This window comes from Meleagris gallopavo, chromosome 10, assembly GCF_905368555.1.
Source record: "Meleagris gallopavo chromosome 10, MGAL_WU_HG_1.1, whole genome shotgun sequence".
Classification (NCBI taxonomy): Eukaryota; Metazoa; Chordata; class Aves; order Galliformes; family Phasianidae; genus Meleagris; species Meleagris gallopavo.
The window spans coordinates 20,201,453-20,217,469 of NC_139413.1; the positions used below are offsets into that span (position 1 = coordinate 20,201,453).

A 16,017-nucleotide genomic window follows, 5' to 3' on the forward strand; every position below is an offset into this window, starting at 1 on the left:
GTTATTAATCACAATAAGGATAGCTCTGCCAAAGGGAAGCCTCAAAAATTCCACGACACTCAGAATTTCCCATGACATTCGTGCTTGTTCTGCTTTTCACCTGCACTGGTGATAAGGCCCCACTGAAGCAATGGTGAGAGGCTCCACAGAGGGGAAGCCACCAAAATTCCACGACACTCAAAAGATCCCAAGACATTCGTGCTTGTTCTCCTTTTCACCAGCATTGGTGAGAGGCTCCTCCGAAGGGAAGCCTGAAAGATTCCACGACACTCAAAAATTCCCACGACGTTCATGTTAGTTCTGCTTTTCACCTACACTGGTGAAAAGGCTCCACCGAAGCAATGGTGAGAGGCTCCACAGAAGGGAAGCCTCCAAAAATTCCACGACACTCAGAAATGCCACGACATTCTGCTTGTTGTATCTAAGCAGCAGTGGGATAGCTCTGCAGAAGGGAAGCCGCAATTCCATGGCTCTTGTGCTCGTTCTATAGCTCGATCTAAGTGGAGATTCCAAGAGATCCACGACACTCATGCTCATTCTGTTATTAATCACAGTAAAGATAGCTCCGGTGAAGGGAAGCTTCAAAAATTCCACGACACTCAGATTCTCACGACATTCGTGCTTGTTCTGCTTTTCACCTGCAATGGTGAAAAGGCTCCACTGAAGCAACGGTGAGAGGCACCACAGAAGGGAAGCCTCTGAAATTCCATGACACTCAAAAAATTCCATGACTTTCCTGCTTGTTCTACTTTTCCCCAGAAACGGTGAGAGGCTCCACAGAAGGGAAGCCTCCAATGATCCCACGACGCTCCGCTCGTTCTGCGCTTAACCAGCAGCTCAGTAGCTCAGTCTAAGCAAATATTGCAAGACTTCCACGACACTCGGGCTTGTTCTGTTATTAACCACCACAGGGATAGCTCCGCCGAAGCGGAGCCTCAAAAAATTCCACGACACTCGTGCTTGTTCCTCTCCACGGAAATCTTTAGTAAAAGGCGAAAGATTTATACGATCTGAAGAGAAACCAGAGTATAGCCCCACCCCTTCCCGGCCCCGTGCCCCCTGCCGGCCCGCCGCCCCCAGCACACGGCGTCCTGCCCTCCTCCGCTCCTCCCGGCTCAGCCCGGCTCTGCACCGCCCCGTCCCGCCCCGTCCGATCCCGGCGGCCGCTCACTCGCGGATCGGCGGAGCCCGGCGAGGCGCGCGTGTCCGCGGGCTGCACGCGGGGTATGCTAATAAGTTGCATGCTAATTTGCCCTATGCTAATGAGGAGGCGCCATCGCCCCCGCGCTCAGGTTGGGGCGGTGCCGCGCGGCGCCGAATGGAACGGAACGGAATGGCGGGGGCGGGAGCGGGGCGGGGCGGGGCGCGGCTGCTTGGGGAGCGATGTGCGGGGCTGTGCTATGGGGGCTGGGCTGCTGAAACTGAGTGAACTCGGGACGTTCCGTTATCGGCAAACAGCACAGCCGAAACGCTCGCTCTGTTATTAAGCAGCAGTGAGGTCGCTCCGCCGAAGAGAAGCCTCAACAATTCCACGACACTCAGAGATTCCCACGACATTCGTGCTTGTTCTGATTTTCACCTGCAGCAGTGAAAAGGTTCCACCGAAACAACGGTGGGAGGCTCCACAGAAGAGAAGCCTCTGAAATTCCACGACACTCAAAAGATCCCAAAACACTCGTGCTTGATCTGCTCTCCACCAGCAACGATGAGAGGCTCCATAGAAGGGAAGTCTCCAAGTACTTCACGACACTCAGATTCCCACAGCACATGTAGTGCTTGACGTATCTGAGCAACAGAAGAGAAGCCTCCACTAATCCCACGACACTCCGCTCGTTCTGCGCTTAACCAGCAGCTCAGTCTAAGCAGACATTGCAAGACTTCCACGACACTCGGGCTTGTTCTATCATTAACCACCACAGGGATAGCTCCGCCGAAGCGGAGCCTCAAAAAATTTCACGACACTCGTGCTTGTTCCTCTCCACGGAAATCTTTAGTAAAAGGCGAAAGATTTATACGATCTGAAGAGAAACCAGAGTATAACCCATTCTTTTCTCGGCCCTCATCCCCCTGTTCGCCCGCCTCTCTGAGCGCACGGCGATCTCCGCCCCTCCCGCTCCCTCTTCCTCTCCCGACCCCCGACTTTCTCCCCCCGCTCCTGGCCCCGCACAACCCGCGCCGTCCCGGGGAACGGCGGCACAGCGCAGTCCTGTTGGGGTCGCGCCGCCGCTGTGCACGCTGGGTATGCAAATTAATGAGCCGTATGGTAATGACGGCCGCCGACAGGCAAATCAGCTTCAGGGTTCTTGTCGCTGCAATATCTCTTAGCAACGGCGCCCACTCACGGTGGCAGCGTGATGATGTCACGGCCTCGCGAGAGTTCGCGGCGGCAAACGGCCCCGTGATCCTTTGCGCCGCCTCTTTGCGGCGGTGCTGCGCCATGGGTGAGTGGGGGTTGCTGTCGGGCCTGGTCGCCATCCGCCGCCATCCGTTCGCAGCGCTGCCGCTTCCTGTCGCTGTTCTTTACTAAGCGGCGGCTGGGGGTGCCGCCATCCCCCGCTGCTTTCTTTTGGGACAGGCCGCGGCAGCGCTGAGTAGCTGGTGGGGGAAGATTGCTTAGGCTCAACATGGCGTTGGGGGGTGGGCGGCCTCGTCAGGCCTCAGCGCCGGGCTCCTTTATAGCGATGTGTTTGCGGGGTGCTTCGGGTCTTTCTCCATCCCCCAGGAGATGGGATGGATGTGCAGGGTGGTGGGGTTAAAGCTGAGTGCCTGTAGGACACTCTGCAGCGTGGCTGGGAGGAGGATGGGTTGAGGTGCCTCGTTTCCTATAGGGTGTTGCAGTTTGGTGGCGTGGAGGTTTTTTTCCTAGCATGCTGTGCCAGATTCAGTCGGTGTTTTAAAGCCTCTGTTGTTGCGGACTTAATTGCTTGATACGAGATGCTTCTTGCCGGGGCTTGTAAGGTAAGTTGGGGGGCTGCAATCCAAAGAGAAGTAGGGAACCCTGCAAACGTGCTGGATAGAAGCAGCCTGCTCTGTGCAGCTGTGCTGGAAGTGATCAAAGTTCCTCTGAGTCTCAATGATGAAGCTTCTCTGACTGCTGCATAAAGCTGAGTGTGCTGTGCGGATGCCAACCTTGGAGAGCTGAGGACTCAGAGCTGTACCCCGTTGTAGGCAGGTGGGATCTGTGCATGCTCTGACCACGCTGCTCCCTACATCCAGGTATCTCCAGGGACAACTGGCATAAGCGTCGCAAGACTGGGGGCAAGAGGAAGCCCTACCACAAGAAGAGGAAGTATGAGCTGGGTCGGCCTCCTGCCAACACTAAGGTGGGTGATTGGTGGAGGACAGTCAGTCGTTTTTCAGGCATGGTTTGCTGGTTTTAGCAATAAGAGGCAATAGGAGTGATGAAACTTTCACCTTAGGCAGATGCAACAGACCGTTTTGGTCATTTACTGTATCTGCCGATGCTGGGGTTTGTCATAGTTACACTGACCACTGCCTTCCAGCTGAGGACTTGACTGGGCTCCTCATGTACTGTGCTGCTTACTGACACCAGCAGTGCTGATTATTTTTCTGTCTGTAGATTGGTCCACGCCGAATTCATACGGTGAGGGTTCGTGGTGGTAATAAGAAATACCGTGCCCTTCGATTGGATGTTGGCAACTTCTCTTGGGGCTCTGAATGTAAGTACATCATCAGTGTGATGTGATTTAAATGCATTTTTACAGCTGTGGCAGTCTCCAGTACTGCTAATGGAGTAGAGGGGTGATGAAGCAAGCGTAGATTTTTAGGCTGGATTTGAATGCATTGCATTTTGCAGAGTTGGCTTTGAAGCAGTACGCATGGTGATGATAACTTTGACCTTATGTGGCCTTAGGAGACTTGGATGTCTGCTGGGTTCACAATGATTGGAGTGTCATAGTTACACTGAGGGGCGTGCTTGTGTTGTCTGCTTATTGGGGTGGGGGGATTACCCTGGGGCAAAAAAAGAGAATGCCTACGTATCTTCATCAATGCAGCTTGCATCCTGACCAGACTATTGACAAGGGAGCACACGGTTTCTTAGTGATGGCAGAGCACTAAAATGAAAAGTGCTGTCATTTTTAGACAGTATTGCAGTAATGAGGGGACTGAGCTCACCTTGCAGAACAAGTATGAGGTATGTGAGTGAAGAGAGGGAAACCTGTTTTTTTTTACCTGTCCTTTGTGTGACAGCTGCTAAATGCAGTAACTGAATGCTGAGCACTTCACATGGGCCATGAAGAGTGAAAGCCTCAGCTCCCAGTTTATTCCAAACCTCTTCTCCTGTAAAAATGGCTCCCATTCCATGCGTTCAGCTCAGTTTATTTGGTAATTGTGTAGGAAGCTGTACAGGATTGAGCCCTCTGTGTGGTGTTGATTGGCATCTGCTAAGGTATCTTCCACTCCAGAAATCTGCTGTGCAGCATTATTTAGTCATCTTAGAGATGAGTTCCTTCAGCGCCACAAGTTTCAGTTTCTCATTTAGGATGGATCTTTTTCCACATACAGACTTGTGTTGTAGGACCAGATTTGGATTGATGGAATAAAAAAGATAAATGTCGGCTAAATTAAAGTCAGCGTCAGGGGGCTGGAGAACATTTGAGGGGGTTATGTGTACTGACTTTAGGGTATGCCTTAGATGCTGTGGAGTGTGTTCTCAGCTGTCTGATTCCTATAGGTTTGAATTCATGCTCTTCTTTTGAAAGGCTGCACTCGCAAGACCAGAATCATTGATGTTGTCTACAATGCTTCCAACAACGAGCTGGTGCGGACGAAGACCCTGGTGAAGAACTGCATCGTTCTCGTTGACAGCACACCGTACCGACAGTGGTATGAAGCCCACTATGCCTTGCCCCTTGGACGCAAGAAGGGGGCCAAGCTGGTACGTATGCCTGGGATTGCTCAGTTTCTTGGCAGCTAGCTGTTGTGAATGAACAGCACTAGCCAGCATTGATAGAGTTCCTGACAGTGATAGCACTGGTCTTGTGGGCTACATTCCCATCAATTCCCAGAATAAGTCAGATTCTGTTAATGGAGCATTCGGGACCACAGAGTTCTCAGAGACATCGCGCTTGGTTGTGCGCAAGGGCCTGCCTGTAGATCTGTCTTCTAATGATGATACTTCTGTCCAGTTCTGCTACTGAAGGGAGAGCGATGACACTTGTGATGCTGAGGAAGACTTTGCAGTCAGGTCCTTGTGCTGAGGAATTGCTGTCCTCTGATTTAAAAGCTCGTGGATTACTAACTTGCTTTTAAGCATTTTAAAGTGTCTTTATCCAGATTTATTGCCTCAAATTTCAACACCCAAACCCCAGATAGTTAAAAGTTTTTTGAACACTTGTGTAGTATTTAGCTTGAGGTAGTCTTGTGTTAAAAATAAAGCTCTCGTTTGCTCACCCACTGTGTGGTTCAAAGCACGGAGAAAGCTTGTAACTTGTCTGCCAGGAATTGCACCACACCTGAGTGCTCTCATGTCTGGAGAAGGAGAGTATTCACTTTCTTTGGGGGATAGCTAATTGAAGAAGCCTTTGCAGTTTCATCTGTCAGGGGAGTTTCCTCCTGAGGGCATTGTTCTTTGTTGTCAGCAGTGACTCCAGTCAGTAATGTTTCATTTCGTGACCTCAAAAGTGAAAAACAGCACTTATTCTGTGAAGTATTTGTGCATTGAGAAGATGTGATTTGGGACGTAACTACTTAAAGAAAATCCTTCTATTTTCAGTGAAGATCTCTTGCAAGAAATAATCATGTACTTAAACTTGTCTTCAGTTTATGCTGACCTTGTCTTTACAATGGGCTTAATTTTAGACACCTGAGGAAGAAGAAATCTTGAACAAGAAGCGTTCAAAGAAGATCCAGAAGAAATATGACGAGCGAAAGAAGAATGCCAAGATAGCCAGTATTCTTGAGGAGCAGTTCCAGCAAGGAAAGCTACTGGGTGAGTCCCTGGGAGCATTAGTGTGGGTGAGGATGAGGGAGTCAGTCAGCAGTGCCAGAACAGATGCTGTTCTTGCTCCTGGGATCTTGTCAAGCTGTGTCTGCAAGCTGTGATAAAGTTAACTGCAAGGTGAAGGCAGTGGGAGAGTTCTCCCTATCTGTCTGCAGGTGTTCTTCTGGATGTTAAGAGTAACTGTTCTTGTACTTTCTCTGGAGATAGCCCAGTCCTGGCAGGAATGTAAAATATTTCTGCAGCTTGAAGCACTGGGAGTGACAGCTAGCAAATCTGCCTTTTTAGCCTTGAGGGAAGTGATGGGGCTTGAGACCTGCAAAATGGGTGAAGACATGGGTGTACTGTGTTTCAGGAAAAGCTCAGCATGTACGTTAACAGTTTTAGCAGTTTCAAGTTTTGCTGTGAATAGTTTAGTGTTTTGAAGTCTTCTGGTGATGAGTCCTATGTCCAGTTCTGCTACTGAATTTGAGGGATGACTGTTTGGAGATCTGAAGAGGACTTCATTGTGGGTGTAGTCCTGCAGAGCAGGTTCACAGCACGGTATCTCAGGGGAGGTACTTAAGCCAGCACATAAGCTGGTATGTTACTGGTCCTTGCTCATTTGTGCTTTTGTAGAGAGACTGCAAGTAATGTTTCCTTTGATTTGTGTGTATTCTATAGAGAATTATTTAACTTAACTGAATGAGTTCTCCTTGCAGCCTGCATTGCCTCCAGACCTGGACAGTGTGGCCGAGCCGATGGTTATGTGTTGGAAGGCAAGGAATTAGAGTTCTACCTGAGGAAGATCAAGGCCAGAAAAGGCAAATGAAAATCAACGATTTTCCTGAAAGAGCCAATAAACGCACGAGTCTCCTATAATAAACGGGTCGTGTGCTTATTTGTGTGCAGAGGGGGCCTTGAGTAGCTCCTTATGAAACATGAAACAAGAAGGCTCCCTGGGCATCACCAGGTGCTTTTCTGTCTTGAGGTAAACTCCGACCCTGCTTGCTGTTGATAAACATCTCGCTGGGTTCTACAGCGGTGACTTAGTGAACCAAGTGGATGTGGAAGAGTCGTCAGCAGGAATCAACGTTGACAACTTCGGGAGTTTTTTGGTTTTTAATTATTATTGCTGCACAGATATTTGAAAAAGACATGGAATGAAGCTCAAACGGCATATTACCAATACTAAAAAAAAACGCAGAGGGAGGGTGTAGATGTTCATTCCTGCTGGAGTTTGGCTTACTGGGAATAGAGTGGGTCTGGCAGGGCATGTGTTCCCTTCACCCTCTGGTACCTTGGGTAAGCACTGACTGCACTGGGGCCCTTTGCCAAGATGAATTGAGAGGAAGGTGCCCACTTAGCAGCTTCAGAGCTGCAGCACTGAACATTTGTTAGACTGCATCTGTCTGAAAGCAGGTGTCACAGCCCTGGCCCCTGCAGCTGGTACCTCCTGCCTTTTCTCTGTCCTCTGGTTGGCGCCAGCAGTCCTATTTGCTGTGGCCTGGTGCTTCTGCCCGCCTGCACGCTCACCTTCGAGGTTCAGTATCATGTTTAAACCAGCTGTTGGCTAACTGCACTGGTCAGTGACTAGCTGGTCTTTCCCTGATCTCCTGGTCTCATTCCAGTGCAAGAGAAATACCTTCTAGCAGAAGGGTCAGGCTCTCTTTGTGGCCTGCCCCTTTCGAAAGCTGGGTACAAGCTCCAGCTTTTTACATTGTCGCTTAGAGCAGGATTAGGAAGCTGTGATGAGTTTTTCCCCTTGTTTGGGAGCATCTGGTGACTAGTAACTTTACAAAGTAACTTTACAACTTTACAATTGTAACATCAGGCTTCTAGTTCCCCAGTGCTCTGGGCAGGCTGAATGTTCACACACCTGGTGCCTGCTGAGTGCGTGTTCTGCATACCTCACCTACTTGTACATTCTTACAAAAGCTTCATTTGTTCGTGGGAATGTTCTGATGAGATGGAAACTGGCTGTGGCCCAAACCTTGCACTTAACTCTCGGCTGGAGGAGTTTGTGATCAGCTTGCCCCCAGCAGAGCTGTAGTGAGTAAAATGCAAGCCGGTTGTGGTTCCTCTTTCCGTCGGGCAGCCATTAGTGAAGCTCACTAAGGGTCCTTTGCTGTGTAAGGTGCTGAGCTCCAGCACTTCAGCGAGGACCTCCTGCCCCACAAATAACGCTGTTTTACAGGTTTTCCTGTGGTGTTCTACCATGGCAGCAGACAGCAGGAGGTGCTAATGGGCACAGATGAGCTGAGCTGCAGGGATTCATCCTGCTTTGCTGGCAGGTGCTGGGGGTGGATAGAAACATCAACCCTCAGCCAGTGATGCCATTGCCCTGCAGCCCAGGTCTGTGCTCACTACGGGGGTGAAACGGGCACTTGGGAGTCTCAGTGCAGGGCCTGGCTGGGCGTGATGTTTGCACAAGCACATTCTTTCTCCATAGTGATCCCATGTAAACTTTCCCTGCTTTCTAGCAACGCATTTTGCAGAGAGGTGCGGCGGCTGCGATAAAGGGCATTCGGGATGGATGCGTCACGGCAGCTTCCTCCGCATTTGCCTCGCGCTGCTCACCCTCTGCAGAGAGCAAACAGGATTCAGGGAGTTCCTGGGGGACTTTGGACAGAGGGAGAAGCTGAGATGAATGTTAGGGTATGGGCAGGTGCTGTAAACCTTGCCACGATGGGCAGGATTATGACTGATCCATCAATGGTCAGCATTGCTATCACTGCTGCCAAGGGTGACAGCCCATGGGAACGGAGCCGGCACCCATTGCTGTGCTGCAGGGACATGGGAACAGGGCAGGATGGCAGATAGCCGGGGTGTGTGGCACCGCCAGTTCCTGTGGTGACACGGGCACAAGGCCTTGTGCAGCTGGGAAGTAGGAGGCATTGCTCCTGGCGTGCTGTGTGCAGTGATTTACAGCAAGCATGCAATGTGCTGAGCCAGATAGGCGCTGGGTTATACTGCTTGAACTTGGATAGGGTCATGAATGCCAGTACCTTTGTCAGGCCTGGATTAACTCTGAGTAGAGTCTTTAGAAAGGGGATTTTTAGCAGCTCTGCTGTTATACTCATGGAGAACATGAGTCTGGATGGGGGAATCCATCTGCAGAGGCTGAAAGCACTTTTTGCTTTGTAGCATGCAGCTGTGTAACCTGGTCTGAAGCCCCACAGACATTGCAGTGTGAGCCCATGGGATGGAATTCACCCACTTTTAGGATGCGATTGATGTTCCTGCCCCTCACTGCTGGGGTGACAACAAAGATCCTCAAAGCCAAGGCTGGCAAGAACTTTATTAACATTGAGGGTACATGCCAGCACAGTGCTGAACACATTTGCTCTATCCTGGCTCAGTGCTTGGGCTGTCCCCTTGGCAGCAGGCAGCGTGCCTGGCCAGCTGCGAGTGGTGGCATCACCCCGACCCATCAGCACCTCCCCACCACCCTGGGGACAAACCCTGGTTCACGACTGCTGAGGCCCTGCTTCTGACCAGGGTGTGCCAGGGGTGCATTGGAACAGGGCTCTCCTACCTCCTCATGGCTCCCCAGCCCCTGGCTGCTCGGTTTCAATGCTCTCTCTGGACGGTGCCTCCACCTGGATCAGTGGCAGCTTCTGCTTATCGGAGGCCTTTGGGGAGCAGGGGCTGCCCCTCTGGCTCTCCTCATCCTCCGTCTCCTCCTCCTCGATGCGGCTGACAGCCTCGGGGTCCTCGCAGTGGGCAGTGCTGTCCCCCCGGGCACGCCGCAGGTGAGGGGTGGCTCGGCCACCTCGACCAAAATTTTTGATGCTGATGGCAGGGGATGCGGCGGCGAGGAAGCGGCTGAGCAGCGGGGTCTGCGTGCGGGCCATGTTCGGCGAGGCCTCCACCGTCTGGCTCTGCTCCATGTCCTCGGTCATGCTGAGTGGCACGGAGGGGTGATTAGGATGGTCACGTGTCCCCCAAGGTCCCCACTGAGCCTGCCAGGTTGGTGGTAGGGACTCCCTCCATGTTCCAATTGGGATGTCCTGTGCACTCACCGCATGTCAAAGGTGGAGCCCAGGAAGGAGGGCTTCAGGGTCTCGGCGGCAGTGGCTATGGTGTAGGGGGGCTGAGCCGTAGATTCATTCCAGTACTTGTCCTTGGTGGCTGGTGGCAGGTTCTGGTACATGTCATCCACCGACAGCAGGGACACCTAGGCATGGCAGGGACAGAGGACAGCTCCCATTGGCACCTTGCTGAGTGTCCCCACCCAACCCGATGACAGCCCAGGGCAGGACCCACCTGCAGGTTTCTGTCTATCAATTTATTGGTCTCAAAGTCATCATCGTCTTCCCCAAAAGGGTTAATGATCTGCTCTGCAACCTGGGGAGGGAGGGAACAGGTGACACAAGGACACAGGGACAATGACAGAGACACCTTCCTACAGGGCTCTCCATCCTTCAGTCCACGTAGAATCATAGAACATAATCATAGAATCATTCAGGTTGCAAAAGACCACTAAGATCATCCAGTCCAACCACTGACCCATCACCACCATGTCCACCAAACCATGAAACATGAAACAGACTGGTGTTCCATGTCCCATCTACCCAGTGCCCTGCTGTGACACGTCCCCAAGGGCCGCAGGCAATGCTGGTGCCGTGCCCTGTTCCAGGAACCCCTTAAAGCACATCCCAGCCATGCGGTCGCATCTCACCTTCAGCCAGCCAGCGTAGAAGAAGAACTGCAGGAGGGTAGAGAGGGGGATGTACATATCCAGGTCCCCCTCCTGCCCTGGCTCCAGCGGCTCCAGGAACTGCCGCCCAATGAGGCAGAAGGCAAAGAAGGAGTACACAGCAATGGTAACCACCTGCATCGGAAACATGGGGACAGAAGGTGACAGTGAACGGAGGCGATCCCAGCAGTGCCCCATGCTCCAACACATTGCTGTTGGGCTGGGGTCACTCACCTGTGTGTACACCAGTGGGATGCTGATCCAGTCGTAGTGGAACAGCATGCTGCACTTGGCCCGGAACAGGTTCAGCTCCTAGCAGGGAGGCACGGGTGGGTTTTTCCCTATCCCCCATAGTTCTCAGCCCCTTGCACACCTGATGCTGACTCACATCCATCAGCAGACGCAGGGCAACGTCATCACGGATGCGGCCATCGCGCCGCGCCTGGGCTGCCAGGTTGGTGAACCAGACGCAGGGGATCCAGTACTTGTTGAAGTCGGAGTACAGGCTCTCAAACTGCTTGCGTTCATCCTGCGTCATGAAGCCTGCAGCAATGCAGAGGATCAGCACCATGGATCTCATGATGAAGGGAAAAGGACCTTTTGGGGGACATGATTTTGGGGACGGTCCCAATGGGAATCTGGTTCTGTACGGAACCTACAGCCATGGAGGACGTTGGTGAGCAGAGAAGAGATGAATGCCTATGTTGAAAAATAAGCTCTCCACACCATGGTTGGGTACAACACCCAAGGGGCTGCGTATTAGCGGGGCATCCCTACTGCAAACTCCCCCAGAGTGACACTTCCAAGGTCCCCACCTCTCCCACCCCATCATCCTGGGGTCTGTCACCCCTCACCAGCTTCCACCACATGATCCATGGTGGGGAAGCGTTTGAGCACCCTGGTGCTGACGGAGCGCAGGATGAGGACGGCCGACAGGTTGGCGTAGCGCACCAGGGTGCGCCGCAGGATCCGACCCCGCTCGTCCTTGCCGTGGACGTTGCTGGAGATGACACACATGAGCTGGTCAGGCAGTGGGATGCTGGTGTACTGTGCCCACCACCGATTCACAATCAGGGTGACATAAAAACCTGCAGAGAGACGTTCCATTGGGAGCTCTGAGTGGTTGGGTCCAGGTGAAAATGAACCAGTTCCCGTTGAATTTCTGGGGTTACTGTTCTCAGGGATGGAGATGGGGATACCCCTGACTCTTTCAGGTTGGTTATCAGGAAAAATTTCTTCTCCAAAAGAGTGGTCGGGCACTGGCACAGACTGATTAGGGAGTTGGTAGTGTCACCACCCCTGGAGGTGTTCAGGAACCAAGGAGATGTAGCACTGAGGGACTTGGTAAGTGGCCATGGTGGGGTGGGTTGGGGTTGGTGGATGATCATTCCATTGGTATCCCCAAGGACAAGAGTGGCTCCAGGAGCTGAGTGACACTCCCAGGACTCCTCCAACCCCCAGCCAGGATGGGCAGTGGGGGCAGCCCCACAGCTGGGAAGCAGGAGAGGGACCCATACCTAGGACAAAGGACATGGGGATGAGGTCCGTGGAGCGGTTGCAGTACTGAGCCACTTTGGTGTAGAGACGCTTCTGCTCCTCGGTCAGCAGCCGCCTGCAGCAGGCATAGAGCAGGGTGAAGGGTGAGCACTGGGGCTACCCCAGAACCCCACAAAAAGCCATTGTCTGTGCCCTCTTCTCCTTGTGGGGTCCCACCCCAACCCTCCTGGGGGAGTCTTGAGGACTAGTGGACCATGATTGATGGACCCCTACACATCCCCACCTCCAGACGTGGTCCCTCACAGGTGACACTGAGGGCATAGAGAGCAACACAACCCACTCACCGGTAGACGATGCTGAGCAGCGCGTATAGCACCACGAAGACGATGAACTCCTTGTAGAGCAGCTTGTAGATGCTGCCCTTCCAGCGGAAAAGCAGCTTGGAGAAGCCCCCAAAACGGGAGTTGGCGACTTTCAGTGTGTAGGAGACTGTCATGGCAGCACAGCCCCACTCTTTGGGGCAGGAGCACCTTTATCTCACTGCCTGGGGAGGAGCAGGGTCCCTGCTGCTGGCCAGGACATGCACTCAGCCCCACACCAAGCACTGGTGCCCATCAGCCAGATCACTCTGCAACCTCTGCCCATCCCTACTCATGTCCGTGACTTCCCCTAAATACCCCAGTGTGGACCCATCAGCCCTGCAGTGATGGATTGGGGCTGTCACAGCCAAGGAACAGGGAACTGAGGCTCAGCCACACCTCGCTGTGACCGGAGATGTCAGTGGGAGCTGCTGGTGCCAGTGCTGGGAAGCACGGTGCTGGGAAGCACAGTGCCCAGTGGGGTGCTTTGGGAAGTTCCCCTTAAAGGGAGAAAGGACGGCTGGAGACAGGGAGCTGGAAAGGCAAATCTTACTGGGACAAAAACCACTGGGAACCATATGCAGGGAGTAACAGGACGTGCAGTGAGACCACCCCATCCTCATCCTCATCCCCTATCTATCTGCACTGGTACCGGTGCTCCCAGCCCAGCACCTTCAGGGTCGGCAGCTCCGTCCCATTGTGGGCTGTGCTGGGCAGGAAACGCCGCTTCCTTTACAGCCATAACGCCGTGTCCCGCCCTGCCCGGCTCCCTTCCTGCCCGGCACAGCGCCCAGCTCAGCCTGCGTCGGCTCCAACCATGGAGCTGGGGGCTTCCAGTGCAAGAAATGCCCCTCATACATCCCCCTGTACTTCTTGACTTTCTCATGATGCTGAGGCACAGGTATAGGACACGGGGCTGCAGCAGGGCTGGGACACCCATGGGTGGAGATAATGGAGATAATTTACAGCCCCCCACCAACCCTTCCTGACCCGAACACTGTGCCCACAGCTTCTATCAGTGTGCCATAAATCACAGGTTTAGTCACACAGGTTGGCACCCGCTGCCCCGAATCAAGAGACAGGGTGCAGCCACACTGCCAGGAGTACAATGATTTATTTTGCGTTGGCTGCTCCAGGCAGGGAAGGCTGCACCCCATGAGCATTTTGCTAACATGACCCCAGTTGAGCCCACCTGTGCTCAGTGCTCACACATGCATGTGTGCACATGTACAATGCAGAGGGCACAACAGGGTGTGCTGGTGGAGCAGGCAGGGCCGTTCAGCCCATGTGGGACTCTGTAAGCAGATCTCATTTATTGTCCCTGGGCCCCTTTATCTGTGGGCTGGGAAGCAGCAGAGCAGAGCAGGACAGAGGTCCTGCTCAGAGAGTCTGGTGCACACAGTGCTGTTGTACAGAAGGGACAGCCCCACCTCCTCTCCCTGGGTGCCTTGTGTCCCTGTACACCATCAGCCCACAGAAAACCCCCTGTGCCCTGCCCAGGGCAAGCATGGGGCACACGTAGGGGAATGCAGCAGGAGGGGCGGCAATTTAGAAGTGCAGCTCTGCAAACAGCCAGTGCAAGAAATGACAGATTGGTCTGTGCATCCCCCATCCACAGCCACCAGTATGTTCCAGCCAGATCCCAAATCCCAGCCCAGCTACCCGTCAGTGTAGCTCAATGTTCTCATACTCCAGGTTGTCCGAGTCCTCCAGCTCGATGCCAGGCACCAGGTTGTAATAGTCGGTCGATTGGTTCATGTAGATCTTCTCCCGGTCAGCGGAGTCCTTCAGCACATCGGTGACACTCACTGTGTCCCCCTCCGTCTCAGGGCTGTCCCGCTGCTCATCGTAGGTTGGAACATGGGATCCCACCTGGATCTCCACCTCCTCATAGAGGTCCCTGCTGCTCTCCTCGGGGGGCTGCAGCAGCACCCGGCTGCCCCGCAGCACCTTCCCCTCGCTCTTGGAGGGGGCACTGGTTGGCTCATAGGGGACGTAGCGGTGCGGCTCGGGGCACACGGGCACGTTGCCCCTCTCTGTTGGGGCGGTGTGGCTGCTCCCAAAGCTGTAGTTGGTTTTCCTCTTCCTCCTGCAGAAGCAGCAGGTGATGGCTGCAAGGATGAGGAGGGGAGGCAGGCAGATGAAGAGGGCGGTGAGGCTGTGGTGCTGCTGGCACAGCTCGTCCCGTGGGATGCTCTGCAGCTCTGCACCGCGGTGCCGCTCCGGTGTATGGCAGGTGAGCTGGGCGGGCAGGCTGGGGGTGCCCTGCAGGGCATCCAGCAAAGCACAGCTGCACTCCCAGCTGTTGTTGGAGAGCTGCAGCTGCAGCAGGGATGGATGAAGAAGGGTGGGGGGGAGGGAGGTCAGTGCGTTGAACCCCAGGTGGAGTTCCTGGAGCTGTGTGGAGGCTTTTAGGAAGGATGCAGGCAGCTCCTGGAGCTGGTTCCCATCCAGATAGAGGACCTTCAAATTAGGGGCATCTTCCAGAAAGCCTCTGGGAAGGCTCTCCAACTGGTTGTGACTTAAGTGCAAGACCTCCAAGGCCGGGGGGACTCCCTGGGCGTTGCTGATGGCTGTGATGCTGCAGTGTGAGAGGTAGAGCTGGCGCAGCCCTCGCACCACCACCAGCTCTCCCCAGTCCAGGTGGGTGACATTGGATCCAGTGAAGTTGAGGCAGCAGCTCTCGGCGAGCGGAGCTGTGCGGAACGCCTGGAAGTCCACGGGATGGGTGCAGTTGCAACTCTGCGGTGCCGGCTCTAGGGCGAGGCTGGCAGCGAGCAGGAGGCCGCCCCATAATAGGGGCACGGTGCCTGTGGGAGGGCACAGGAGACGGGCACCCCACTGCGGGATCAGCGGGGAGCGGTCCCCCCGCCCGCAACCGCGTTCTGTCCCCGCACCCCCCGTCCCTGCCCCGTCGCGCTGCTCCCTCCCGGTTCTCGGTCCCCCCGCCCCGCAGCCGCCGCCCTCACCTGCCGCCGCCCGCCCCATGCTCCCGGGGCCGCTCCGCGCTCCCCGACGCCGCACCGCCACCGCCCGGCTCCGCCTCGCCGCGGGGGTGGCCCCGCCGGAACCCGGCCGCCCCCGGGCCCGGCCCAGCAGTGCTCGGCCTTCGGTCCCTCTGCTCCGTCCCTTCTCTCCGGGCTCCTACACGCTGCGAGCCCTCCGGTAGCGCCGTGCTTCCCCCCCGCCCCTTACATCCCATCCACTCTCCCGCCCACCCCAAAAATCCCATACTCAAACACCTCTCCCCATCCACCCCCCCTGCGGAACCCTTTCCAACTTCCCCCCATCCCCACAGGCTGTGTGCTCCACCAGCCCCTTCCGTACCCTCGATTCCTGCGAGACTCTGGGCTCTGCCTAATCGCTTTCTCCCAGGGAGGGGGACAGGACCCGTCTCGTCCTGTGTGTGGGGTGCAGCCCCCAGTCCTGCCGTGGGTGGACATGTTCGTGCGATAGGGACCAAAGGGACACCCTTCCAGGTCCTTACGATTTTCTTCCACCCCTCACAGCTTCCCAGG

General features: G+C 54.5%; 3 protein-coding genes and 7 non-coding genes across 10 annotated transcripts; 6 read left to right on the forward strand and 4 right to left on the reverse strand.

Moving 5' to 3' along the window:
• Positions 1 to 915: 915 nt before the first annotated feature.
• On the reverse strand, positions 916 to 1,030 carry LOC146543727 (U5 spliceosomal RNA). Its single transcript, XR_014885364.1, has one exon. It is a non-coding gene; the product is annotated as a U5 spliceosomal RNA (small nuclear RNA).
• Positions 1,031 to 1,923: 893 nt separating this feature from the next.
• Positions 1,924 to 2,038, reverse strand: LOC146543728 (U5 spliceosomal RNA). Its single transcript, XR_014885367.1, has one exon. It is a non-coding gene; the product is annotated as a U5 spliceosomal RNA (small nuclear RNA).
• Positions 2,039 to 2,301: 263 nt separating this feature from the next.
• Positions 2,302 to 6,827, forward strand: RPS8 (ribosomal protein S8). The gene is made up of 6 exons (XM_010716198.2): positions 2,302 to 2,441; positions 3,217 to 3,323; positions 3,581 to 3,680; positions 4,725 to 4,900; positions 5,824 to 5,953; positions 6,664 to 6,827. Exons 1-6 carry the CDS (start codon positions 2,438 to 2,440, stop codon positions 6,771 to 6,773), a joined length of 627 nt encoding a protein of 208 aa, XP_010714500.2. The 5' UTR covers positions 2,302 to 2,437; the 3' UTR covers positions 6,774 to 6,827.
• Positions 3,065 to 3,149, forward strand: LOC116217010 (small nucleolar RNA SNORD55/SNORD39). Its single transcript, XR_004160847.1, has one exon. It is a non-coding gene; the product is annotated as a small nucleolar RNA SNORD55/SNORD39 (small nucleolar RNA).
• LOC116217013 (small nucleolar RNA SNORD46) lies at positions 3,392 to 3,495 on the forward strand. The gene has a single exon (XR_004160850.1). It is a non-coding gene; the product is annotated as a small nucleolar RNA SNORD46 (small nucleolar RNA).
• Positions 5,125 to 5,196, forward strand: LOC116217011 (small nucleolar RNA SNORD38). The gene has a single exon (XR_004160848.1). It is a non-coding gene; the product is annotated as a small nucleolar RNA SNORD38 (small nucleolar RNA).
• LOC116217012 (small nucleolar RNA SNORD38) lies at positions 6,391 to 6,462 on the forward strand. Its single transcript, XR_004160849.1, has one exon. It is a non-coding gene; the product is annotated as a small nucleolar RNA SNORD38 (small nucleolar RNA).
• A 691-nt stretch (positions 6,828 to 7,518) lies between the features above and the next one.
• On the forward strand, positions 7,519 to 7,647 carry LOC116217022 (small nucleolar RNA SNORA35). Its single transcript, XR_004160859.1, has one exon. It is a non-coding gene; the product is annotated as a small nucleolar RNA SNORA35 (small nucleolar RNA).
• A 1,564-nt stretch (positions 7,648 to 9,211) lies between these two features.
• Positions 9,212 to 13,460, reverse strand: BEST4 (bestrophin 4). The gene is made up of 9 exons (XM_003208793.4): positions 12,485 to 13,460; positions 12,161 to 12,255; positions 11,498 to 11,731; positions 11,032 to 11,186; positions 10,878 to 10,955; positions 10,626 to 10,778; positions 10,211 to 10,291; positions 9,967 to 10,121; positions 9,212 to 9,847 (listed from the first exon to the last, which is right to left on the reverse strand). The coding sequence occupies exons 1-9, from the start codon at positions 12,634 to 12,636 to the stop codon at positions 9,484 to 9,486; spliced, it is 1,467 nt and encodes a 488-aa protein (XP_003208841.1). The 5' UTR covers positions 12,637 to 13,460; the 3' UTR covers positions 9,212 to 9,483.
• Positions 13,461 to 13,594: 134 nt separating this feature from the next.
• LOC146543729 (uncharacterized) lies at positions 13,595 to 15,660 on the reverse strand. Its single transcript, XM_085232328.1, has 2 exons — positions 15,469 to 15,660; positions 13,595 to 15,309 (listed from the first exon to the last, which is right to left on the reverse strand). The coding sequence occupies exons 1-2, from the start codon at positions 15,485 to 15,487 to the stop codon at positions 14,165 to 14,167; spliced, it is 1,164 nt and encodes a 387-aa protein (XP_085088454.1). The 5' UTR covers positions 15,488 to 15,660; the 3' UTR covers positions 13,595 to 14,164.
• Between the last annotated feature and the right edge of the window lie 357 nt (positions 15,661 to 16,017).